This window comes from Armigeres subalbatus, chromosome 3, assembly GCF_024139115.2.
Source record: "Armigeres subalbatus isolate Guangzhou_Male chromosome 3, GZ_Asu_2, whole genome shotgun sequence".
NCBI classification, from domain to species: Eukaryota; Metazoa; Arthropoda; class Insecta; order Diptera; family Culicidae; genus Armigeres; species Armigeres subalbatus.
In genome coordinates this window covers 275,098,372-275,124,190 of record NC_085141.1, presented here as the reverse complement: position 1 = coordinate 275,124,190, position 25,819 = coordinate 275,098,372, and the positions used below count along the sequence as shown (strand labels likewise).

The 25,819-nt window shown below is 43.6% G+C and overlaps 5 protein-coding genes across 8 annotated transcripts in view; 3 read left to right on the top strand and 2 right to left on the bottom strand.

The window, feature by feature from the left end:
* The first annotated feature begins 469 nt into the window (after window positions 1-469).
* On the top strand, window positions 470-2,017 carry LOC134222478 (uncharacterized). The gene is made up of 3 exons (XM_062701628.1): window positions 470-918; window positions 984-1,464; window positions 1,643-2,017. Exons 1-3 carry the CDS (start codon window positions 470-472, stop codon window positions 2,015-2,017), a joined length of 1,305 nt encoding a protein of 434 aa, XP_062557612.1.
* A 12-nt stretch (window positions 2,018-2,029) lies between these two features.
* LOC134222477 (uncharacterized) lies at window positions 2,030-4,545 on the top strand. The gene is made up of 2 exons (XM_062701627.1): window positions 2,030-2,538; window positions 3,276-4,545. Exons 1-2 carry the CDS (start codon window positions 2,030-2,032, stop codon window positions 4,543-4,545), a joined length of 1,779 nt encoding a protein of 592 aa, XP_062557611.1.
* A 469-nt stretch (window positions 4,546-5,014) lies between these two features.
* LOC134224524 (uncharacterized) overlaps window positions 5,015-25,819 on the top strand; it is a 209,528-nt gene continuing 188,723 nt past the window's right edge. Inside the window, exon 1 of the mRNA XM_062703900.1 lies at window positions 5,015-5,025. The gene's annotated coding sequence lies outside the window, so the exon portion shown is untranslated. The remainder of the gene's footprint in view (window positions 5,026-25,819) is intronic.
* On the bottom strand, window positions 15,260-16,876 carry LOC134219887 (serine protease Hayan-like). 4 transcript variants are annotated; one of them, XM_062698774.1, is made up of 4 exons: window positions 16,640-16,876; window positions 16,513-16,565; window positions 16,184-16,449; window positions 15,260-16,118 (listed from the first exon to the last, which is right to left on the bottom strand). In XM_062698774.1, exons 1-4 carry the CDS (start codon window positions 16,812-16,814, stop codon window positions 15,674-15,676), a joined length of 939 nt encoding a protein of 312 aa, XP_062554758.1. In that variant the 5' UTR covers window positions 16,815-16,876; the 3' UTR covers window positions 15,260-15,673. The 4 variants fall into 4 exon arrangements, with proteins under 4 accessions (XP_062554758.1, XP_062554759.1, XP_062554760.1 ...); XM_062698775.1 differs by having other exon boundaries at window positions 15,262-16,115; XM_062698776.1 differs by having other exon boundaries at window positions 15,262-16,118; window positions 16,537-16,565.
* Window positions 24,231-25,819, bottom strand: part of LOC134222475 (uncharacterized) — an 82,320-nt gene continuing 80,731 nt past the window's right edge. The window contains exon 3 of the mRNA XM_062701626.1: window positions 24,231-24,499. Within this exon, the coding sequence (XP_062557610.1) occupies window positions 24,231-24,499 (269 nt within the window). The remainder of the gene's footprint in view (window positions 24,500-25,819) is intronic.

Below are 25,819 nucleotides of genomic sequence, written 5' to 3'. Positions count from 1 at the left end.
GCTTCAGGACTGCAAAAGTACATGTGTAATGTGACGATTCTTCAGGAGCTGACCAAGAGATTGCCACCGTCCATAAGGTTGAACTGGGCATACCATCGACAGGGATTGCCGAGGGTTTCGCTTTCGGAGTTTGGAGATTGGTTGGGAAGATTGGTCGAAGCAGCGAGCATTGTCACGTTGCCATCTCTCAGTGCTCCGAAACAAGAGAAGCGCGGACGTAGGGAAGACAACTACATCAACGTTCATTCTGAAAGTAAGCCATATGTCACGTTTTCTACAAAAGACAGTCCCGTTACAGCTACAAAATGCTGTCCCGTTTGCAAGTGTGACTGTGGCGGCCCAGAGAAGTGTCAGAAGTTCCTCGACATGGTCAGTGGTTAAGGAGCAGAAGCTGTGTAGGAAGTGTTTACGGAAACATTTCGGCGCCTGTCAAGTGAAGACACCGTGCGGGAGGAATGGCTGCACATTCATGCATGATAGACTTCTACACGACGACAAGCGGTACAGTAAGCCCACGACGGCAACTGAGTCCGCGAAGCCGACGATCGAAATGGCAGCGACGCAGAGCTGCAATACGCATACGAAAACGGCTAGAAAGGTTCTATTCCGGTACGTGCCGGTGACTATCTACGGCAAGGGGAAGCAAGTGTCTACGTACGCGTTCCTCGACGATGGATCGTCGTCAACATTGATGGAGCATAGTTTGCTAAAGGAGCTAGGCCTTAAAGGAACGCCATATCCATTGTGTCTCGATTGGACGGGCGGTCACAAGCGACATGAAAATGAGTCGGTTATGCTAGCACTTAAGATTTCTGGCGTGTCCGACACGAACGACGTTTTCGAGCTTTCGGAAGTTCATACAGTCCGAGATCTCTCTCTCCCGAAGCAGTCGGTGTCAATATCTCAATTAGCGACTAAGTACAGTTACCTCGAAGGATTGCCATTAATATCCTATGACAGTACTCCCCACGAATCCTCATAAGTATGGATAACTGTCGGCTTGGGCATGCGTCGAGAAGCATAGAAGGAAGCGAGAATGAACCGGTGGCCTCAAAAACTCGCCTGGGATGGATGGTATATGGTCCCTGTTCTATAGAGTCTGGAACAATAATCTCCAGTAACAGCGGCCATCACAGTTTCCACATCTGTGCATGCGTCAATGAGGAAGACAAGGATCTGAATGCAGCCATGAAGGAGTATTTTTCGATCGAGTCGCTGGGTGTCTCTGCTGCATCTAAATCACTACCATCAAAAGATGAGGAGCGTGCTATGCAAATTTTGTCAACTGAAACTCGCTTGATAGGAAATCGATATGAGACCGGCTTATTGTGGCGATACGACCAAATTATGTTACCATGCAACAGAGGGATGGCTATGAATCGACTGGCATGTCTGCAGAAGCGTTTACGGAGAGATCCAGAATTGGCTGTAGCAATGCAAGCAAAGATGTCCGAATACGAGAGGGTACATTCGTCGGCTTTCGGCAGCAGAGAAAACAGAGAAGCACCCTAACGATTGGTACCTTCCGATTTTCCCAGTTACAAACCCTAACAAACCTGGACAGTTTCGGATTGTCTTTGATGCAGCGGCGAAAGTCAACGGTGTTTCGTTAAATTCTTTTCTCCTTACGGGACCTGATCAGTTGGTATCGTTGCTCACCGTTTTGTACAAATTCCGCGAGTTTCGTGTCGCTATTGTAGGGGACATCCGGGAAATGTTCTTTCAAGTCCAGATGAAGAAACAGGACCAGCGAAGTCAGATGATTCTGTGGCACAATGGAGAACCAGAAATTGAACCCGAAGTGTACGCGGTGGCGGTTATGACATTCGGAGCGGCGTGCTCCCCGAGCTGTGCACATTACGTGAAGAATCTGAATGGCAAAAGATTCGAAAAGCAGTATCCAAGAGCTGTCGAATGCATCAAATACGAACATTACGTCGACGACATGCTAGCGAGTCTTGAAACCGAACAAGAAGCAGTGAAGCTTGCTAAGGAAGTACGATTCATACATTCTTAGGGAGGCTTCGAAATGCGCAACTGGCTATCCAACTCCAGTGCCGTCGTCGAAAGCTTGCACGAAAATCACACGAAGGAGAAGAACATGAGTTTTTCCGCAGAGATGGCCACAGAAAAGGTGCTTGGAATGTGGTGGGATACCACAATTGATACGTTCACATTCAAGTTGTCACCTAAGCACGATGTGGAGCTACTCTCTGGTGCCAGAATACCTTCAAAACGTGAAGTTCTGAGGACGTTGATGGCAATATATGATCCGATGGGACTCATCGCCAATTTTCTCATCCACTTAAAGATCCTGCTGCAGGAAATTTGGCGCTCCGGGTGCGGTTGGGACGACGAGATCAGTGGCAAGCTAGTCGAGAAATGGATCACATGGATCGAAGCGTTTTCGAATGTTCGTCAAGTCAGCATTCCTCGTTGCTACCGAGTTATAACGTCCGCCGCGTCGACGAATAGGGTAGAATTGCACATATTCTGTGATGCTAGCGAGAATGGAATAGCTGCCGTATCATACTTCAGGTTCGAAGAAGAGGGTACAGTGGAATGTGCCCTTATTGGATCAAAAACACGTGTGGTTCCTTTGAACTTTCTCTCGATCCCTCGCCTTGAACTTCAGGCGGCTGTAATTGGGGCTCGATTTGCTGATTGTATAATTGTATGGAGATTTCTCGCCGTGTATTCTGGACCGACTCCCGTGACGTGATATGCTGGTTACGTTCAGATCACCGACGCTTCAGCCACTTCGTGGCTTTCAGGGTCAGCGAGCTTCTCGATACAACGCAGGTGAATGAGTGGAGATGGCTTCCAACTAAAGCAAATGTAGCAGACGAGGGGACGAAATAGCAAAGGATACCGAACCTTCAGCCTAGCAGTCGTTGGTTCCATGGACCGGACTTTCTGCGGCAGCCTGAGAATGAATGGCCTAGTTATAGTGGAGATCAAGGTGCAACCGTAGAGGAGCTTCGTTCAAATATTCTTCACCACACAGTAACAAAACCACTGGTAAATTTCGAACGCTTTTCAAAATGGAAACGGTTACTTGGGTCGGTTGCGTATGTTCATCGCTTCGTATCGAATCTTCGTAAGCGCGCCAGGAAGACTTCCATCGAGCTCGGCCCACTAACGCAGGAAGAGCTGAAGCTAGCAGGGAACATTATTTACCGGTCAGTTTAACAGCAGGCCTATCCAGGTGAAATCCAGGTGCTGCGCAACGGTTCAACAGAACACTCATGGGAGCGCACATTACCGAGAAACAGCCCGCTGCACAAACTGAATCCGATCATCAATGAGCACGGTGTCTTGCGAATGCGAGGACGTATAAATGCCTGCGATTGGGTTGATGAAGCCACCAAAAACCCGATCTTGCTTCCGAGGAAAAACTACGTGACTCAGTTGGTGATCGCCGACTATCACGCAACTTACAGACATCAAAATCACCACACAGCGTTGAATCAGATCCGATTAAAGTATTACATATCCCGTCTCAGATCAGAGTTTGATCAAGTCCGTAGAAGATGCCAACGATGCAAGATTTTTAAAGCAAATCCACAGCCACCAGCAATGGGAAACCTTCCGTCTGCCCGGTTGGCAGCCTTCCAGCGACCATTCTCTTACACTGGAGTCGACTATTTTGGGCCGATGTTAGTGCTAGTTGGCAGACGAACTGAGAAAAGATGGGGAGTCCTGCTTACCTGCATGACGACCAGAGGCGTGCACATCGAAATCGCACATTCGTTGTCGACCGATTCGTGCATTTTAGCTCTACGTAACTTCATAGCAAGAAGAGGACCGCCGCTGGAATTCATAAGCGACCGAGGTACGAACTTCATAGGAGCTTCCCGGGAGCTGCGCGAAGCCCTCAAGCATGTCGACGAGGAGAAACTTAAGATAGAGTTCGTCAGTCCTGTCACCAAGTGGACCTTCAATCCACCAGCCGCCCCGCACTTTGGCGGCTGTTGGGAGCGTTTGATCCAGTCTGTAAAGCGCACCATGAAAGATTTCGACCTTCCGCGTTTGCCATCGGATGAGATTCTTCGCTCCACATTGATGGAGATAGAGATGATTCTGAATTCAAGACCGCTTACTGACATACCATTGAATACCGACACTGAACCCCCTCTAACACCAAATCACTCCCTGTTAGGGTCTGCTGATGGGAATAAGCCCCCGATCATTTTCGATGACAAACCTTCTGTACTAAAGCAATCGTGGAAGATGGCCCAGCTGTACGCCGATAACTTCTGGAAGAAATGGGTGGTCGAATATTTGCCCACATTGACGCGTAGGACAAAATGGTTCCAACCCATCAAACCCATCCAAAAGGGTGATCTAGCGTTGATTGTAGATGCGAAACTTCCAAGGAATTGTTGGCCAAGAGGACGAGTGATCGAAGCGATCCAAGCCGAAGACGGACAGGTCCGTCGTGTAACCGTGCAAACAGGAACTGGACTGATGGAAAGGCCAGCGGTCAAGGTTGCTGTATTAGACGTCGGTGCAACAGGAGGTAAGCCAGCTGAACAACAGTGACGTACCGAGGGGGAGTGTCACAACCCTGCGAGATGCGACGCACCTTTGCGTTCAACATCACCCTTGTCTATGAGTTTAGCTCCGACCCTGGCTCGTTAACTGTCAACCACCCACCGGTCGACGGGTGACAGGCAGCTAATCGTAAGTAGCAACAAAAGAGCACAGTTGAGTCAGCAGAAAGTTAAAGTGCATTAGCATAGGTGAGGTGTTAAAATTACTAAAAATTGAATAAGTTTTTCCTAAAGGTAAATTGATTATCCTACTTAAATCTAGCTTAGTACGCATAAGGCAGAGTCACGGTTGATTATATTATTACTTATACTTAAACTACATGCAAAAAGAAGGTAAAATCGAACATTGAATTCATGCAAACTTAACCTAACAGCTCATGCCTTCCACAGTAATTATATACTCACTACGAAAATAGTACGGATCGTTGCGAACTAGTACGGGCAAATTATCACTAGAAAGAAACTAAACGTAAGTAGTTAGCATGCTTTGTTATTAACGAATATCTGTGATGTATCCATGCCCAAGAAAAACCCTAAAAACAAACACTTATACACTATAGCATGTGAAAACGATAAAACTAATCCGACATATGTATTCTCTCCCCAAAGGGATTTTATAACTCCTTCTCTACTTCACAATAAATATAAGAGTTACGAAACCGGAAAACCATACTTTCTATTTGTCCGATTGCTAGCGCAATAGGGGGTGAGAATGGGTCACTGTTTCAACTACTTAAAATGCTTGTAGAATATATTGAATGTATCTGAGGGCAAGAAGACTAAAATATAAGAGACCTTTTTGAACGATTTTGCTCTACGACCTCTAGGCTGCCGGTGTGAGCGATGACCCATTCTCACCCCCCAGACCCATTGTCACCCCCAATGGTGGTATTCAAATAAATGGTTTTGCAGTGCGAGCTTTGATTTAAAACTTACTTATTTAGGTAATGAATAATAAAAAAGAGCTTCTGGAGCCTGACGGACCGAATATGAGTTTATTTTTCTTACACGCCGCGGGCCACAAAAAATGGAGCCGAGGGCCGTACGTTGGGCAGCCCTGGATTAAAACCTTAAAGCAGGGCTGCCTAACGTACGGCCCGCGGGCCGGATGCGGCCCTTGGGTCCATTTTTTGTGGCCCGCAGCGTGTGAGAAAAAATACTTCATAACCGGTCCGAAAGCTTTTCTATCTGTCTCTAGAAGCTCCTTATTATTTATTCAAAAATGATGTAGGTTATTACTGTTTATAACAATTAAATATGGGCAAGCACGAAGTCAAATAATGCAGCACAGGCCAGTTTTGCTGCTAATGAGATTTTGGCAATACGGATGAAGCCTTTCCAGGACAGAAAACTGTCGTGACTGGTCATCATTTTGGCCGGAGAGCGGCACTTCAAGGAACGCTGCTTGTGATTGCACAAGAGGGATTCCTGAAATCGTTCACAAAGGAAGACAAGTGTTTGCGGTCTCTCTTGTCTCGGTCTCTTTCCTGGTCGGCGTCCGAGTCACGAATGAGTCGGTATGCCTGCGGTCCTTGCCTTAAATGGCAAGGGAATAAACGATCTCGCTCGGTCTCGCTAATCCTCAGCTGGAATGGCTGTCCTCTTCCTCGGTCGGCGTCCGAGCCACGAATGCGTTGGTTTGCCTACGGTCCCTAAATGGCAAGGGAATAGAATATCTCGCCCGCCGGACTGGCTGTTGCTGCTGGTCTTCACTGGTCGGCTTCCGAATTACGAATGAGCTGGTTTGTAGTAGTAAAATTCTTCTATATTTAAAACATTTTTTGTTCTACAATCATTTTTAACATGTACAGTGATCGGCCGGCTTGGCCCTCCAACTTAAATTTCAATTATTGTTATTATTATTATTATTATGTTTTTACTTAATTTTTAAAATATAATGTATCATGACGGCCTTCAGGAGGCGCTAATGTGTTTTTTTAAAATTTGATAACCTAACTACTATGTACACTAATATTTACAATAAAAATTTGATAACCTAGATTGGAACGAGCGCCCTAAGCGCTTCTTGGTCCGAGTGCAAGCAACGGACCCTAAACTTTTCTTTACACTCACCAAAGCGTTCATGTAAGGTTCTTATTCCGGCCAGACGGTGGACCTCGGATGTTTTTGTCCTGGGAGGGGTGTTGAGGATCATCCTCAGGAATTTGTTTTGGACCCGTTGAAGTTTGAGGTGATGGGTTTTAGCGCATCTCTCCCAGATCGGCATGCCATATTCGATCACAGGGAGGATGATTTGCTTGTAGACAGCAAGCTTATTTTTCAGGGACAATGACGACCGGCGGTTGATCAAAGGGTACAGTAGTTTCAACAAGACGTTACACTTTGTCACCGTTTTGTCAACCTGTTGCCTGAAAATAAGCTTGCTGTCGAGGGTCAAGCCAAGGTAGTCGGCCTCATTGGCCCATTCCACAGTCGTGCCATTGAGGATGATTTTACAGTCCCCAGGCGGAACAAGTTTAGGGGATTTGGAGTGGGGGAAAATGATGACCGATGGATGTGTCATCTGCGAACAGAGACAGAATGCCGCCTTCTTCAGATTGAAAAGCAGGGGCCCGAGGATACTGCCCTGGGGGACGCCTGCGACGATGTTGTGCGCATTGGAACTCGCTCCGCTGATTGAGACCCGGAATGTCCTTGCCGACAGGTAATTGTTGATGATTTTCACCAGGTAGTTGGGAAGATTGTAGCGTTGTAGTTTGTACACCAGGCCATCATGCCATACATTGTCAAATGCCTTCTCGACATCGAGTAAGGCCATGGCGGATGTTTTGGAGACAAACTTGTTCCGTCTGAGGACGTTGGTAACTCGGGTCAGTTGGTGTACAGTTGACCGACCGCGTCGGAAACCAAACTGTTCCTCGAGCAAGCTGTTGAGATTTTCGGCAGACTCAAGTAACCGATGATGAATAGCTTTTTCGAATAGCTTGGATAACCCTGAGAGAAGGCTGATGGGTCGATAACTTTTGGGGGAGGAAGGATACTTCCCAGGCTTCCAGATGGGGATGACTTTCGCTGACTTCCAGGACGATGGGAAGTAGCTGAGCCGGAGACGCTGATTAAAGATCAGCGAGAGGTGCTCACAGAACGGAGCACTCATGTGTTTGAGCTCGAGATTCAGGATGCTGTCGAAGCCTGGGGCCTTCATGTTCTTCGACGATTTGATATAGGCCGTCAATTCGTCAGCTGAGATTTCCAACTCCTCCGAGAAGTTGTTGGGAATCAAATGGATGTTGTTAGCATGCTCGTTGACGGCTGCTTCGTGTGGACTGACGATGTTCTGCCCAAGATTGTGTGAGCTGACGAAGGGACGACCTATTTCAGCGACCTTCTCTGCAGGAGTTATCAAGCGATTCTTAGAGCCATTATTGTCTAGTGGGATCGAAGGTGGAATGGGCCGAGGCTTGGATTTTAGAATTTTGGTCATTTTCCAGAACGGCTTAGCATAATCTGGGAGAGTGCGGATCTTATTCGAGAAGTCGTTATTTTTTAGGTCCACCATTCTGGCCTTGATAATTTTTGTGATTCGATTGCAGCGTGCCTTAAGCTCAGGCAGTCCAGTATGCTGAAACTGCCTGCGAGTGACATTCCGCAATCGAATCAAATCTTTGGTGAGTGTATCGATGTTTAAGGAGTTGCTTACCTGCCGAGCCGCCGGGACATGCTGCTCTCTGGCCACCGAGATACCCATAACCCATAACCCATAACCAAAACCGGTTCAAAACAAGTGAGATGTACAGTGGGCTTGGTGGAGGGAAAATATTACTTGCGGTGGAGCCAGCAAAAACAAACATGAAATCACCAGTTACAATATTAATCAAAGCAATCGTGGTACTTCGCCAGCAGTCAAAGAAATGTGGTCAACCATCACGGACTTGAGTGCCAGTTTATCAGCAGACTTCCGCTTGCCTTGCAGCATGATAATCTCTACTATTCCCATCAGCATTCGAGAAGGATTCTCATCTGATTCCGAGAAGAATCCCCATCAGAATTCAAGAATCTATGAAGAATAATTCTTTAGTTATTATTCCTTTCAGAATAATCGAAGTATTCCAACCGGAATCCTGAAGAATTCACACTTGATTCCATTCGGAATCGTTGAGGAGTACCCTTGCGAATCTGTGGGGCCATGGAGGATTTGCTTCAGAGTCTCTCGTTGATTTGCTTCGGTGTTCCTCCGGAATCGTCTGAAGATTTGCTTCGGAATTCCTTGACTATTTGTTTCAGAATACTTCGACGATTTGCCTCGGAATCCCTCAATGATTTGCTTCGGAATCATTCGACGATTCGCTTCTGAATACATCGACGGTTTGCTTCGAAATTCCTCAAAGATTAAGTTTGGGCTCCCTCGACGATTTATTTCGAAATTCGTCGACGAATTGCTCCGGAATCACTCGAGGATTTGCTTCGAAATCCTTCGATGATTTGCTTCGGAATCAATCGAAGATTTGCTTCGGAATCCCACAACGATTTGCTTTGACATCACTGGAAGATTTCCCTTCGGAATCACTGGAGGAGTCTTTACGGAATTACTTCGGAACCTTCGAAGATTTGCTTCTACATCCCTGGAACATTGCCTACGAACATTCACGCTAAAACTCCTGGAATATTCCCGTCGGAATTCCTGGAATATTCTTGTCGGAATTCCTAAAGCATTCTGTTCGCAACGGTTCAAGACCCCCTCGTTAACTGCTAACGCTTAAAATGCACGGAGTTGTCTACTGACAGTGTCAACGGGTGAAATACGTCAGCCTGGAGACGTCAAGCTCTACACACTTAACTCATTTCACCGTATTCGGTAATTTTTACCGAAATCTCAACAGCAGAACTGTTCTGTAATTTATTTTACAGATTTTTTGTAATTTTTTCCATTGTTCAACTGTCAAAATCACCGAAAATCAGATGAATTATTTACCGAACAGTTCTGCTGTTGAGATTTCGGTAAAATTTTACCGAACTCGGTAATTTATTTATAGAGTGTAGATGTGAGCAATATCTGCTTATTATTGTGGAACAAAGTACAAATGGTCGGGGTTCAACCAAACCGCAACAAGCAGCTTTTTGACTGAATTGTTATATTTTGTTCGCACAAGAAACACGGGAATCATATCATATCAACTCAAACGTATATTTGATGTATGAGGTTAGGGGATATTCGATACGATTTGCGATCAATTACAGCTTGAGCTTGAGCTTGAGCTTGATTGACTGCTCGTAGTTGCTACTACATTATGACCAGATCAGCTGTTCTTGCACAGGGAACCAACAGATGTTTGCTTGGAGATAGCACATGAGTGCTATGCGGAATTTGTTGGAATTTCTGGGTTAGGTTGGAGAGGCAGAGGTCCGTCTTGGTTAACGAGCTGCCAATAATGTGATAGATAGGAGAAGGTAACTGATGGAATTTCTAATTGGATGTAGGAAACGAGCTCTATAGTTCATTTCCAATTCTAGCAGATTACATATTTTTTATATTTTCTGGTTTGTTGATTTTTATCGGTGATGAAAAATACACAAATTTCCGTTTTTTAATAACGTTTCGGCTTACTCCATTCAGCCATCATCAGATCTGTGATCAAATTTTATTAATTAGTTTAAAATATTCAAATTGGTTACAATTTTCTTTTCTCCCACTTACATTGAAAAACGTTCACTTGCCACCAGTGTGGTTCAATAACTAACCCCCCTGAGTCTAATACTACCGAATCCCTTCTATGTGTTGTACCATGTGCGTCATCGTGTCTACCGAGTTGCTGTTCGTTTGTGTAACGATCGGATTTTGCACACTAGTGCGTTGTACGCCGAGTCAATTCCACCGCATTCTCGTTGTAGGTTCACCGTTGCATCGTTTCCCATCATCTTTATGTGGAAGGCCTCTGCGATGATCCTGCTCTCCTGGTTTTCTATCCGTTCTAAAATTTCCGTATTTCCGTATTATATGCTTAAACACAGAACCCACCAACATTACAACACTCTACAGCAAAATGACAACAATAGGAAAGAAACGAAATACGTGTCAACGCCATACATACCATGTTTGAGTGAGAAATTGTCAAAAATTCTCAAAAAGCATAACATTACACTAGCATACCAACCAAGAAACAAAACTAAACACACCGTATTCAGCAAATTAAAAGACCCGATTCCAAAAAACAAAACCAAAAATGTAGTGTATGCAATTCCTTGCGGTGCAGGTGACAACAAAGTCTACGTGGGACAAACAGGCCGTATGCTGGAAACACGAATCAATGAACATAGAACCAGCATAAGGAAAAGGGAAGCAAAGACTGGCCTGGCACAACATTATATGACAGAAGGACACAATTTTGATTTTGGAAATACGGAAATTTTAGAACGGATAGAAAACCAGGAGAGCAGGATCATCGCAGAGGCCTTCCACATAAAGATGATGGGAAACGATGCAACGGTGAACCTACAACGAGAATGCGGTGGAATTGACTCGGCGTACAACGCACTAGTGTGCAAAATCCGATCGTTACACAAACGAACAGCAACTCGGTAGACACGATGACGCACATGGTACAACACATAGAAGGGATTCGGTAGTATTAGACTCAGGGGGGTTAGTTATTGAACCACACTGGTGGCAAGTGAACGTTTTTCAATGTAAGTGGGAGAAAAGAAAATTGTAACCAATTTGAATATTTTAAACTAATTAATAAAATTTGATCACAGATCTGATGATGGCTGAATGGAGTAAGCCGAAACGTTATTAAAAAACGGAAATTTGTGTATTTTTCATCACCGATAAAAATCAACAAACCAGAAAATATAAAGTTTTACGGTGACCGAAACCCCACCAAATCTAGCAGATTACTGTTAGAATACTCAAGTTGAAGGTATAGGAATAGTAATGGAAACGGTATGGAAGTCCATTTCCAGTTCTAGCGATTGCTAGAACATGAGAAATAAAGAGAAAGATACAAAGTAGGAGAATGGAACGGACCTGGGATTGAACCCACGACCTCCTGCGTGTGAGGCAGAAGCAGTAGCCATATGACTACCAAGCCCGCATAATACGATTTGCGAAAAGATATTTTAGTTACTAGATAAAGATTGTCGCTGTCGTCGCTGTCCGGATCATCTTTTGCTGGCGAGGATAGGGGAGCTAAATGTCAAAGAAGGAAAATCCATTCGATTTGACAGCTATGTACCACACATGTTTCGGACAGCAGAACAAAGGGAACCGAAGCGACCATCTTTATCTAGTAACTAAAATATCTTTTGATTTGCGATCAATTACATCCGCTAAACGAAAGTTTGGGCAGAAAAATGGATGATTTTGTTTTTTGGCGCTTGGTGTGTTTTGGCAGAACCCCGACCAAATATAACACTGGTGGCTGGGTTCGATTCCCGGTGCCGGTCAAGGCAATTTTCGGTTTGGAAGCCGTCTCGAAGACGAAGTTTGTACAATTCCATTTAATTCCACTACTTTATTGTACCTTCGACAGATATGTATTTCGACCTGAACAGTAAGGTCGTCTTCAGTGACTCGTGAACGATATTCAAATGAGAAGTGTTACGTCTGTGTGTCTCTGGTGCCGGTTTTTTACACAGTGATTTTAACGAAATATTATTTGCTCGCAAAAAGCAGAAAGAACTAACTACCTGAATTCTGAGCAGGAACACGACCAAACGCGCACTAATTGATTTACTTTTTGACCGCACAAAGCACAAGAATACCGTATCGTATGAAGTGGCTAAGAGCTCCGCATGAACACGATCAAACGCTTACTCCACACATGCCCAGTATCATATGGCCATTAACCTTCGACGAGGAAAAAGTTACACCGTGCACGCCTGGTGACATATGCAAACTGCCGATAAACGCGCCCAATCTTGCACTAATTTACAATGCACAAACCCGGATCTCGCGACTCGCGACTCGCACTGTCGTCATTCGGCCGAACCCTTTGGCCGAAAATACCGTTCGGTCGAATGGTCGTTTAGCAGAAAGGGTCATTTGGGCGAAATGGACAATCGGCCGTGTGTCGTTTGGCTGAATTGATCATTTTGTCGGAAAAGTCGTTGTCCGAATGGTTGTTTGACATGAAAAACATTTTCGGGTCAAATAGCTCTTTCTACCAGAAGACCATTTCTTCCGAACCGAATTTTTGGCCAAATGAATTATAATAACTAACGGTCAAACGAAATTTTCGGCCCAACCAAGATTTTTTTATGTACATCAGGTTATCCGACTTGTCAATATCCACAACTCAGCCATCTTGGATTTTTGTATGGAATTTATGCTCGTTTGTTTACGTTTTGCACTGAAAACGTATGTTTCCCCCCCGCGCTGGTTATTCCCATCTACTGACGAAGTCGGATAACCTGTACATAAAAAAATCTTGGGCCCAACGACCATTTTGGCCAAACTACGTTTTCAGCTAAGATCAGTTAGGGCAAACAATCCTTTGGGCCAAATTAACAGTTTGCCGAATTATTCTTTCGGCTCTATGCCGCTTTCGGCCAAATGACATTTTCACTGTCTAATCTAATTGCCTTATATACCTACACTAACTAATTATCTTATTGCTTAGGTAGAAACTTGAAGAGCCAAGAGCTGCCGTTTCCTTGATCTCTTTTCAACATTCAACAGCGAGGTTTGTATTTGTCGGTAGATTTCCAAGCTCTCAGCCACAGAGTTCAGTGCGTGATCTCTCTTGTTTCGGACAGCAGAACGATCGCGTGATCGGACGAAATATTGTGTTCTGCATTGCGCGGCCGGTAATAAAATTAATCAGTTCAGTGCATGATCTCTCTTGTTTCGGACAGCAGAACGATCGCGCGGTCGGCCGAATTATTGTGTTCTGCATTGCGCGGCCGGTAACAAAATTAATCAGTTCAGTGCGTGATCTCTCTTGTTTCGGACAGCAGAACGATCGCGCGGTCGGCCGAATTATTGTGTTCTGCATTGCGCGGCCGGTAACAAAATTAATCAGTTCAGTGCGTGATCTCTCTTGTTTCGGACAGCAGAACGATCGCGTGGTCGGACGAAATATTGTGTTCTGCATTGCGCGGCCGGTAATAAAATTAATCAGTTCAGTGCGTGATCTCTCTTTTTTCGAAGCGGGCTTGGTAGTCATATGGCTACTGCTTCTGCCTCATACGCAGGAGGTCGTGGGTTCAATCCCAGGTCCGTTCCATTCTCCTACTTTATATCTTTCTATTTATTTCTCATGTTCTAGCAATCGCTAGAACTGGAAATGGACTTCCATACCGTTTCCATTACTATTCCTATACCTTCAACTTGAGTATTCTAAAGTAATCTGCTAGAATTAGAAATGAACTATAGAGCTCGTTTCCTACATCCAATTAGAAATTCCATCAATTACCTTCTCCTATCTATCACATTGGCAGCTCGTTAACCAAGACGGACCTCTGCCTCTCCAACCTAACCCAGAAATTCCAATAAATTCCGCATGAACTCGTGGCAAGTGCAGAGGTATATTCGGCTTGCAGTGGGCGAGTGATTGCATCATCCTTTCCTCCCCCTTCCCTACATTGACTTGCATTCTGACGTGGCAGGCGCCAGTATGACCTAACAAATGAGATCACCAGTACTTGTACATTGAAGATGTGTGCTAGTCCCAAGCAAACATCTGTTGGTTCCCTGTGCAAGAACTGATCTGGTCATAATGGAGTAGCAACTACGAGCAGTCAATCAAGCTCAAGCTCAGCTCAAGATTTCCAAGCTCTCAGCCACGGTGAAGAGACTTTTCTTAAAATTCTAATATTTGATGTCGTAATTGGGTGATTTTCCTTATATACATGTTCTGCTACCTTAGATCTAAATTCGTAACTATCATTTTCCATTTTCGTCTTGCTTACTACCGCCATATGCTCCTAACGATTTTGATGTTTCATAGATAGATTTGTTCGCATTGAGAGCTACTTATTTTATAAACGCCCGTCTTATTCAACATTTTTACTTACCTTTCGTTGACCCCAGTAAAGACTTGAGTTGGTTAATTCTGCTGGAGAATACCAGATCGATGCCGAATTGCCTTAATCGATGGCGTAGCTGGTTGGTGATATGTTGGTCATATGGACCGAAACTCTTTTCAGTGGCTCTAAGTGCCACTGAGTGATCCTTTTGAAATTCCGGAACATCCATTTTATCGTGAGCACAAGCACAATTTTTCTTACTATGAGTATGGAGCTGGTGTTGTAATTCATACATGGCCGTTTTTTTTAATATAAATGTCCCGGAAGATCATTTGGTGGTATGAGTCACAATACCAATGCTGGTATTTAAAAAGAACTTACAAATGTTTCTAAAAAATCTCGCTGTTTTGAAATGAAGTTCATGAATTTGCCATTTTCATGAATGTTTAATTTTAATTCCCTTAGAAAAGCGAGAAAGGCACTGTCATCACTAGGTGGATTAATCTGGCTTTTTAATATAAGTCTGGCAAATATTGTGTACGTTACGGCTACGTTTGCTATGATTTTGTGTTTGTGTACCTTTGTATGATGGGTAAAAATATGACTTTAATATCATTTGAATTTGAGAGACATTTAATTTTTTTTGTATGTTTATTGCAGTCGTGAAATTCCGATCCAAGGCGAATAGCTAAAAAAAAACAAGTGAAAAAAACAAAATTTTAAAGAGAAATTCAAAAATTTTGATTTCACAAAAAACACAAACTTCTGTCTTGTTCATAGTTATGTAGGGATAGAATAGTAATAAATACTTCCAAAAGACCTTGTAGGAAAAGCTAAAAAAAAGCAACCCAATAATCACAGAAAAAAATTCTCCCCTACTGATTGATTGCTAGTTGCTAAGATATGCATATTGAACTGAAAATTCAATCACGAAGCAGACAGCAAAAAAGTTCCATTTCATTCAAATGAAAAATGACTCAATCCGAACTCATGTTTCTTTCTCAGAATAGAAAAATGACGCGCTTGACATAAATTGATCTGATTTTCGAAATAAGTTACGATGATGAGGGTAATCTTCGATGTGTTTCATACACTAGGCACAAAATACAAAAAAAAAACAGCCATTCAAAATGCGTTCCACCCGTGAGCAAAACATTATTTCATTTTAATTAGGGGAATGGACCACTTCTTTACTCCTGCCCGGGCCATACCACCGATTCAATCCAATCTAGGAAGTGAGAAACTCGATTAAACACCTCGATCTCCACCGTGCAGTCGTCGATGTGCACCGTAGGGAGACCAACCACGTAGACGGTGCTTCCCAGAGTCATCACCAACGGTCCAGATGAACGGGGGTCGCAGAACCGTGTGAGGGTACTGTTGTGAGAATCACGCACGCACAGCTGGGACTCTTGCAAGCCGTGGGTCAGCTCCGGAACGGGTCGTTTCATTTTCGCTAGCTCCGCGTTGCATTCTTTCCGGCTGATGAACGGAAGATCCAACCAACGGAAGGATGGATTTTGCTCCGGCTGGAACTCGAACCATTCACCGAGCACCGCTTGTGGGTTCTTCATGTGTTTATACGGATAAAGGCATGCCACGTGGCTTCTTCCGGTAGTGTCTCGATCGTATCTGCTGATGAGAGATGTTTGCCATTATGAAATTAATGTACAACGATTCTGCTTCAAGCGCCTACTTACACAGAGTTTCGCAGCTTGACGACGGCCACGTTGTAGTAGGCCGGTTCGTCTTCGAATTTGGGGTGATAAAAAACTTTGCTGACGTAACGCCGCCCATGTTCGTAAAAGAAGACCTCCTCACGATCAACCATAGCAAACATATGATTCGATGGGTGATCCTCACCGTGCTGCATAGTTTTTACACACAATGCCGAAGTCAGAAGCGAGTCTGGGCTGACAAAAACCGCCGCACAGAAGTAAGGTTCCTCCGTAGAAAATATTTTCAACTAAAAATAATAATTTAATTTTCCTTTAAATGTAAATACATACATATATTTATTAATACCTACCGGATAGATAAAATTAATACCTACCGGATAGATAAAATTATAAGACTGGCATTCTGTGGAATCATTCATAAATTTTACAGTTTATTAATATATTTAAAACAACGTAAAAAATGTTTTTCATACTTACTCCTAATAGCCAAGCGTTTTCTACTGCCATGATCATTATTGAAGAGGGATAATGCATGATACCGAAGTGGATCAACCGTTGTAATATTAACTGAGTTGAACGATTGGCTAACTTCACCGAGAACGTTGCGCATAAGATGCGCACACAGGACGGCAAGAACGACTATTCGTATCATATTGAACCACGAGAAATCAAGTTATCATCCGATCGCAGTCTGAAAGTAACTAACTTATTCGCAAGCTACGGGAGTTACTTTGTTTACCGGATGATCGTTCATTGACCAGGAGATAACGAATCAAATATATAAACATTGTCTATCGTTGAATCATAGATTATGTTTGCGTGATTATTGAAAAAGACGTTGATTCAAAATCGCACCTCTATTTCCTTAATCGTTTTTCTGCTAAAAACTATGCTGTTATTTTTGTTTCATTTTCATACCTCAGTACGCCAGACAAGTTTAATCAGTACGCCTTTTTGAGACAACATTATTGGTACATTTGATTTAAAAATGAATTGCAAGTATATGGAGGCAATGCACAGATTTGAATCAGATTAAGTGATAACTAATGTCGAATTCGTTTTTAAAAAGTTCCAACCTAAGTGCTGTCAAAGTGTTTTTTTATTCGCTCAGGTTGGAACTAGGTTCGCACTAGTTCCAACCCCAAAGCTGTCGGGTTTGCACTGTGTTGTTTCCAGCCCGGTGGCATCCCTATCTCACACAATAGGTTTGTTTTGCAGCCAACATTGCGCGACCGTATCCCACTGACAGTTCTGTATCCTAATGAGTAGGGATCCTATATCCTATGTAGGATCCCTAATGAGTATCAAATGTGATGTTTGTAAGAAAAACACATACTATCATGAATTTTACACTGAGATGTTGGCTGCAAAAACATGGCGTCGTGCCGCCCACCTGGTTGTTTCACGGTTTCGCACCGGGTTCACCAATACAACTGTCAAAACCACATGGGTGGGTGGGACTGGGCGGAATAAACAAGCAGAAGGGAGAGTTTCGTTTCTGTTTATTAAAATAAAATGCGCGTTGAAATTTTTTTTTCTGGGAATTTTGTGATATTTGTTATTGTAGTTTTTAATGAAATTAATCCGGTACTGTTGTCTAGATTCAGTTTTAAAAATAATTGTTGGGGAAGCTATGTATTCGTGAGTTCATTCAGGTTTTCCTCACAGATTGCGTCCTAAATTAGGTCGGTGGATGGAATTACAGTGGGTCCAAAAAGTATTCGTCTAGCTGCAATTCTTTAGTTAAATGTAAATCTTAGGCGTGATAAAAGTGAAATCAAAATACTTTCTTCTAAATTTGGTAGAAAACTTATCAACACATGATTATTATTCAAAAACAAATGGAGATTTCAATTACTTTTTCTGGTATGTAGAGAATATCTAAATTTCGTCAATTTCGCTCGTTCAAAAAGTATTCGTCTATTCAGAAAATAATCAAGTGAAACACGAATATAATAGTTTTATTCGCATGTAGTTACACTAGCACACTTTAGTGATGTCTAGCAACATTTTTGTCAATATTCAATGACAGATCAAATAATGTTTTTGTTTTGTTTGAACTTGGCGCGGAAAATAGAAGCACCATGGGTGGGAAAAGTAAAAAAATGAGTCCAAATGAAAAAAACTTATTCTACGCCTGCATAATTAGTGCAAGTTGACTTATGACTTTGCAAGAAATGTGGGTAGACCAAGGGTAGCAAGAATTCAACCATTTAATTGGTGATTGATCGCATCAGCGCCACAAAAATCTATCAAAACAAATAGCAGAGTGGTCGTCAGCAATGGTAAACTGATAACGATGAGCGATTTATTGGGCGGAAATAAAAAAAAAAAATTTAAATCGAGTTCACCCATATAGGCAAGGGAGTTGGAGAGAAGAAGTGCTCAGATATGAACCAATACGAACAGAAATACCTGTGAAAAGTATGGGTATAATGGGCGAGTATCACGGAAGAAAATTCAAGTGAGCCATCAAATTATCAAAAACAGCTCGATTTCAGCTAAAAATATCGCTGGAAGAAGGATGACTTTCAGAATCAAGTCATGTTATCTGACGAAAGCAAGTACAGCATATTTGGATCAAATGGCCGATGTATGGTATGGCGGAAAATGAATATTGAGATACAGCCGCAGAATCTCTTTTGAGCAGTAAAGCATGGTGGGGGCTCCGTCATGGTCTCTGAGGTGCTTGAGCGCAACCGGTGCGGGAAAATTTCACATTATTGAAGGAATTATGTATCACAAAATGTTCATCCGCATTTTGAAAGAAAATTTGAACGCCAGTGCTGGGAAATTGGGCTTACAGGGAACATACATCTTACGGGGTGATAATTACCTCAAGCACACAGTCCAAAGTACTAAGCTGTAGCTACTCTATAATACCCCAATCAACTCAAAACGCCTCCTCAGATCCCAGATATGAATCCAATTTAACTCCATTGGAAGGTTCTGAACGACAAACTTTTCGTGAAATTCGTGAAAGTCACATTTCCAACAACAACGAATTGAAATTAGTGTTGAAAGAAAAATGGAAGAATATTCCGTCCCCCATTACGGCTTATTTGGTCAGTTCCATGCCACAAGAACTACAGCCCGTCATATATACACAGGGGAATCCAATGAAATATTGAATTCCATTCTACAGCGTGCTAAACCTGACTAGACGAATACTTTTTGAGCTCGTATTTTATGAATTGTTATGTTTTGTTACCTTTGGTTTTGTTATTGTTTTATTTTTCTGTTTGATTTTTAACAATAGAGATGAATTGATTAATTTACTACACAATGTAATCGATAGTTTTATTTTTTTGAGCTTACTAGATTCTATCTTTGACATTTTCTAGAAAACACACAGCTAGACGAATACTTTTTGGACTCACTGTACAACAGGATGGCCATAACCTGAGACGAGACCTGCAAAGACGCTGCTTCTTTTCTCTTGTTTTGACACTTGTTCTTCTTTTCATCACAGTTGACCATCGAGTTTCAACTGTTTACTTGACTGTTTCACCTAAGCCCCAGGTGGACCCTTCTGAGCACAATAAAAGTGTATCTAATTCACGAAATAGTTTATTCATTTACATAAGGATTTTTATACCGGGAACAAAACACAGGTTTATTACTGATTATTAACAAGCTAAACGGAAGGTTTGGAATACTCGTTAAAGTAGAAAAGTCTTGGTAAAACAAAAATGATGTGGAATATTTTATTTGGGATACCAATACTTTCACTCAAAAAGCTGCTGGTTGCACCTGACAGTTCGTGACAGCAGTTGACTGGCAGCAGCTGAAGTTACATTTTTTCCTCTTTGCAGGTCTCGTCTCAGGCCATAACTACCAAAACATGATTTTGCAGATTAGGGTATCTGTTCCCATATTAATAACAGCCCGTATATTAATACCAAACGTCAATAAACCAAATAAAAAATCAATTTGTTTACAATTTCTCACATCGTATGTACACAATAATGGATGGAACACATTCCTGAATGTTTGGAATATTATTCAAGATTTTGTTTAAGTAATGTTTTAATTCACAAGAATCAAATTATTAAAAAATTAAAAGATCATTTTCCTACCTCTGAACTGAACTGATGGTTTGATGCACTGCTCGACTGCTACTAGCAGATTCATCTGTTTTCACGACGTGGTTTTCCATTAAATTTCAAGCTAAAACAATTCCATTCCTTCAAAATTCACTTCACAGCACATAAAGCACATCACATTTTCACTGTGAATATAGGGGAACGGTTCGCCACTTCATCTCATAGCTCCTATTTCCATCCCATCAAAAACAAAGCAATGGGAAGGAATTTGGTTTGTTTATTATTTTTGTGATTTTTTTTCAGCAGTGAGCACGCATGTTGACAAAAAGAAGCGACGAATTTGGTGCCGTATTTCTTTGTTTAGCGATGAGATGGATATATGTACAGTGAGATGGAAATCGGAACAGTTCCCCTAATTATATTTTGAAAACCAACGCGATTTCCTATAGTTTGATATAGGTTTATTTCAAACAACGTCTAAATTATCCTTGTCCGTATTCCATACTGTTTACATGGCTTGCAGTACTCTCAAGGGTTGCTGACCTAGATTTTTATTTCAAAGCGCTTGAATGAACTTTCACTGTGAAATTCAACTCCTATGTTTGTAAAATAAATTATATCGAAAAGATAAATTATGACAAACACAAAATTGAACTGATAAGATGGAAAACTTATTATGGAAAAATTGTGGGCAGCAGGGACTATGTCCAAAGGCTTGACGATCCCTCCCCAGGCCATCTGCGAGTTGTGGGGCTTGCCTAGGATGTGGTGGGGTTTGACAGTGGGCCCTGTTAAATTCCTATAAAAAAGCTGTATGCATCCGCAAGTAGGTCCCACTAAAGCGACCGTGTGCCGCTCAAAGTGCACAAGCCCAAGTCCTGGTGTTAGGTGGGTCGCTAAACAGCCCTAACACGACGGCCCTCTGACGAGACAGGAGGTTTGCGCAGGCCCAATAAGCCGTCTGGAAAACCAATCATTACGAACAATATAAGAGATAATGCGCCTCGATATAATCGGCAAAGACCTAGGCGACGAATACAGGATCACGATTGGAAGCTTGGAACATGGAATTGCAAGTCGCTAGGTTTCGCAGGTTGCGACAGGATGATCTACGATGAATTACATCCCCGCAACTTCGACGTCGTGGCGCTGCAGGAGATTTGCTGGACAGGACAGAAAGTGTGGAAAAGCGGGCATCGAGCGGCTACCTTCTACCAAAGCTGTGGCACCGCCAACGAGCTGGGAACCGACTTCATAGTGCTGGGTAAGATGCACCATCGTGTGATTGGGTAGCAGCCAATCAACGCAAGGATGTGCAAGCTGAGGATTAAAGGCCGTTTCTTCAACTATATCATCATCAACGTGCACTGCCTACACGAAGGGAGACCTGACGACGAGAAAGAAGCATTCTACGCACAGCTGGAGCAGACATACGATGGATGCCCACTGTGGTACGTCAAAATCGTCATCGGTGACATGAACGTACAGGTAGGAAGGGAGGAAATGTATAGACCGGTCATCGGTCCGGATAGTCTGCACACCGTATCGAATGACAACGGCCAACGATGCATAAACTTCGCAGCCTCCCGCGGAATGGTAGTCCGAAGCACCTTCTTTCCCCGCAAAAATATCCACAAGACCACATGGAGATTACCTAAGCAAGAAAAGGAAAACCAAATCGACCACGTTCTAATCGACGGTAAATTCTTCTCCGACATCACGAACGTACGCACTTACCGCAGTGCGAATATTGAATCCGACCACTACCTCGTTGCAGTATGCCTGCGCTCAAAACTCTCGACGGTGTATAACACGCGTCGAAGTCGGACGCCGCGGCTTAATATTGGGCGGCTACAAGACGGTAGACTAGCCCAAGAATACGCGCAGCAGCTGGAAGTGGCACTCCCAACGGAAGAGCAGCTAGGCGCAGCGTCTCTTGAAGACGGCTGGAGAGATATTCGATCCGCCATTGGTAGCACCGCTACCGCTGCACTTGGCACGGTGCCCCCGGATCAGAGAAACGACTGGTATGACGGCGAATGTGAGCAGTTAGTAGAAGAGAAGAATGCAGCATGGGCGAGATTGCTGCAACACCGCACGAGGGCGAACGAGGCATGATATAAACGGGCGCGGAACAGACAAAACTCGATTTTCCGGAGGAAAAAGCACCAGCAGGAAGATCGAGACCGTGAAGAGACGGAGCAACTGTATCGCGCTAATAACACACGAAAGTTCTATGAGAAGTTAAACCGTTCACGTAAGGGCCACGTGCCACAGCCTGATATGTGTAAGGACATAAACGGAAACCTTCTTACGAACGAGCGTGAGGTGATCCAAAGGTGGCGGCAGCACTACGAAGAACACCTGAATGCGATGTGGCAGACGAAGATGGCGGTATGGTGATGGACCTGGGAGAGCACGCGCAGGACATAATTCTACCGGCTCCGGATCTCCAGGAAATCCCGGAGGGCTGCACTGGGTCATTACCAAGATTTGGGAAGAGGAAGTTTTGCCGCAGGAGTGGATGGAAGGTGTCGTGTGTCCCATCTACAAAAAGGGCGATAAACTGGATTGTAGCAACTACCGCGCAATCACATTGCTGAATGCCGCCTACAAGGTACTCTCCCAAATTTTATGCCGTCGACTAGCACCAATTGCAAGGGAGTTCGTGGGGCAGTACCAGGCGGGTTTTATGGGCGAACGCTCCACCACAGACCAGGTGTTCGCCATTCGCCAAGTACTGCAGAAATGTCGCGAATACAACGTGCCCACATATCATCTATTCATCGACTTCAAAGCCGCATATGATACAATCGATCGAGACCAGCTATGGCAACTAATGCACGAACACGGATTTCCGGATAAACTGACACGGTTTATCAAAGCGACGATGGATCGGGTGATGTGCGTAGTTCGAGTTTCAGGGACATTCTCGAGTCCCTTCGAAACCCGTAGAGGGTTACGGCAAGATGATGGTCTTTCGTGTCTGCTATTCAACATCGCTTTGGAAGGGGTAATACGAAGAGCAGGGATTAACACTAGTGATACCATTTTCAATAAGTCCGTCCAGCTGTTTGGCTTCGCCGACGACTTAGATATTACGGCACGTAACTTTGAGAGGATGGAGGAAGCCTACATCAGACTGAAGAGGGAAGCCAGGCGGATCGGACTAGTCATCAACACGTCGAAGACAAAGTACATGATAGGAAGAGGTTTGTAACCGTTCGGTTCCAATATGGACTTGTTGGCTCCACCACAAGTGAATTTCCGTCACCAATCCCTCCCATTACGACCTTTCCAAAGATTACACCTCGGAACTGTCACACTCACTGGTCGAAGATTTATCTCACGAGTGAGTGCGTGTTCCACTTTCACGTCATACCAAGTGTGACCAGATGCGATAGACGTTCGAACAGTTTGAGTTCGGGCAAAAGATACACAACCCTGTTTCAGCTGAGCTTGCCCATAGAGGGAGCTCAATGTAACAGGATGGGCAAACCTAAAAAGCATAAATCATAATTTATGTAAAATGTACTATATAAGAAGCGGAAAAGAAGGGTTCTCCCTCTTTAAACCAGTGATCCTTGAAAGAAGTTGTAGTGCACGCGTGTTTAATTTGTAAAAGGTTGATTGTTTGAATAATTGTTGGTGAAGTTTCTTTTAATTTTGTGTTGTTTCTTTTCTTAACATAGGATTTGTTAATTGTGTTAGTCGTTAAAAGCAAAAGTATGTTGATAATTGTTGTTAGAAAGTACGGATATTAGTTGTGTCAATTGATTAGTACGGTTAGTAATGTTAGTGCTTAAAACTTAGCCTAAATTAATGTACTACTTAAATTATAGTTGAAATCCCGTTAGCCACAATAAGAACGACAAAAACGACAGTAACAAACAAACTAAAAACCACTAAGAAAAAGGTAAATATCAAGTGCAGAAAATAGAACAAAGTTTAGAGGTCAGGAAGTGACGTCGCAGGGTGCTAATCCGTTGTGTCCAGGTTCATGCCAAAGGGACCTTTTTCTTTTATACTTTTTCCCAAGTTTCTTGAGAGTGCAGTGCCTCGGAGGTGATTTCCGGGAAGATTTGGTTAGTGCTCGGTGGCTTCGACAACGCTGCGTCATCGTTGGCCAAAGTGTGGCCGCCATCTTCTAAATCCGACGCCGAGAGGTTAAATCGGCCTCCCCAGAGCCCGCACTCGTTTCGTCCACGAAAGGTTCTGGATTGAATCTCCCCTGCGACCATCGCCAAGCCGGCTAGATCAAGGCTGATCGGCCATCTCTCCAGAATTGCACCTGAAAACACCGATTCCAACAACAAGCATGCAAGTACCCCCGAATGTGACGTCACAAAATAAATTGTTAGAATGCTAATCTCAGGTGTAGAAAACTATAAGAAAGAGCAGCCCTGATTTAGAAGGCCTTTCACCAATTTTCGTTTCGTCGTTTCCCCGGGTCTACAAAGGGACCACCAAGCCTCGTCTTTCTTGGATCACTGTGAATAGATCCCCCCCCTTCCAGTAATAGCTTTGCCCATCCTACTGCATTAGCGCTTTTTATGACGGCTCTGTTTTCATACTCCTGCGAAGAACAGAATCATCCTCAGCTTGAGTATTGGGGTGATTGAAGAAGCGTTAACGACCCGGTAGAATACCCTCCCGTGAGCTAGCGAGTTTCAGGTTCAAGAGAAGACAATGTGAGCCACCCACCGCGAGTTTGCTTCGGTGGTGACGAAATCGAGGTGGTAGAAGAATTTGTGTACTTGGGCTCACTGAGAACTGCCGAAAATGATACCAGCAGAGAAATTCGGAGACGCATAGTGGCTGGAAATCGTACGTACTTTGGACTCCGCAAGACGCTGATCGAATAGAGTTCGCCGCCGTACAAAACTGGCAATCTACAAAACGCTCATTAGACCGGTAGTCCTCTACGGACACGAGACCTGGACGATGCTCGTGGAGGACCAACGCGCACTTGGAGTTTTCGAAAGGAAAGTGCTGCGTACCATATATGGTGGGGTGCAGATGACGGACGGTGCGTGGAGGAGGCGAATGAACCACGAGTTGCATCAGCTGTTGGGAGAACCATCCATCGTTCACACTTAACTCATTTCACCATATTCGGTAAATTTTACCGAAATCTCAACAGCAGAACTGTTCGGTAATTCATTTTACAGATTTTTTGTAATTTTTTCCATTGCTCAACTGTCAAAATCACCGAAAATCAGTTAAATTATTTACCGAACAGTTCTGCTGTTGAGATTTCGGTAAAATTTTACCGAATTCGGCGATTTATTTTATGTGTGTTCACACCGCGAAAATCGGAAGACTGCGGTGGGCCGGGCACGTAGCCAGTATGTCGGACAGTAATCCGGTGAAAATGGTTCTCGACAACGATCCGACGGGAACAAGAAGGCGAGGTGCACAGCGGGCAAGGTGGATCGATCAGGTGGAGGACGATTTGCGGACCCTCCGCAGACTGCGTGGTTGGCGAAGTGCAGCCATGGACCGAGCTGAATGGAGAAGACTTTTATGTGCAGCACAGGCCACTCCGGCCTTAGTCTGATAATAAATAAATAATAAGCCTTTTATTTAGTTATATTTACCCGAGCCTTCT

Excerpts from the sequence above, each read along its gene's own strand:
- LOC134222478 (XM_062701628.1), top strand. The coding sequence starts at position 470 with ATGCATGATAGACTTCTACACGACGACAAGCGGTACAGTAAGCCCACG. Across the intron at positions 919-983 it reads ATATCTCAATTAGCGACTAA|TATGGATAACTGTCGGCTTG; the intron begins GTACAGTTACCT and ends AATCCTCATAAG. Across the intron at positions 1,465-1,642 it reads AGATGTCCGAATACGAGAGG|TTGGTATCGTTGCTCACCGT; the intron begins GTACATTCGTCG and ends GGACCTGATCAG.
- LOC134222477 (XM_062701627.1), top strand. The coding sequence starts at position 2,030 with ATGCGCAACTGGCTATCCAACTCCAGTGCCGTCGTCGAAAGCTTGCAC. Across the intron at positions 2,539-3,275 it reads GCTGCCGTATCATACTTCAG|CCCGCTGCACAAACTGAATC; the intron begins GTTCGAAGAAGA and ends ACCGAGAAACAG.
- LOC134219887 (XM_062698774.1), bottom strand. The coding sequence starts at position 16,814 with ATGATACGAATAGTCGTTCTTGCCGTCCTGTGTGCGCATCTTATGCGC. Across the intron at positions 16,566-16,639 it reads AAAACGCTTGGCTATTAGGA|AATGCCAGTCTTATAATTTT; the intron begins GTAAGTATGAAA and ends ATGATTCCACAG. Across the intron at positions 16,119-16,183 it reads GTCAAGCTGCGAAACTCTGT|CAGATACGATCGAGACACTA; the intron begins GTAAGTAGGCGC and ends ATCTCTCATCAG.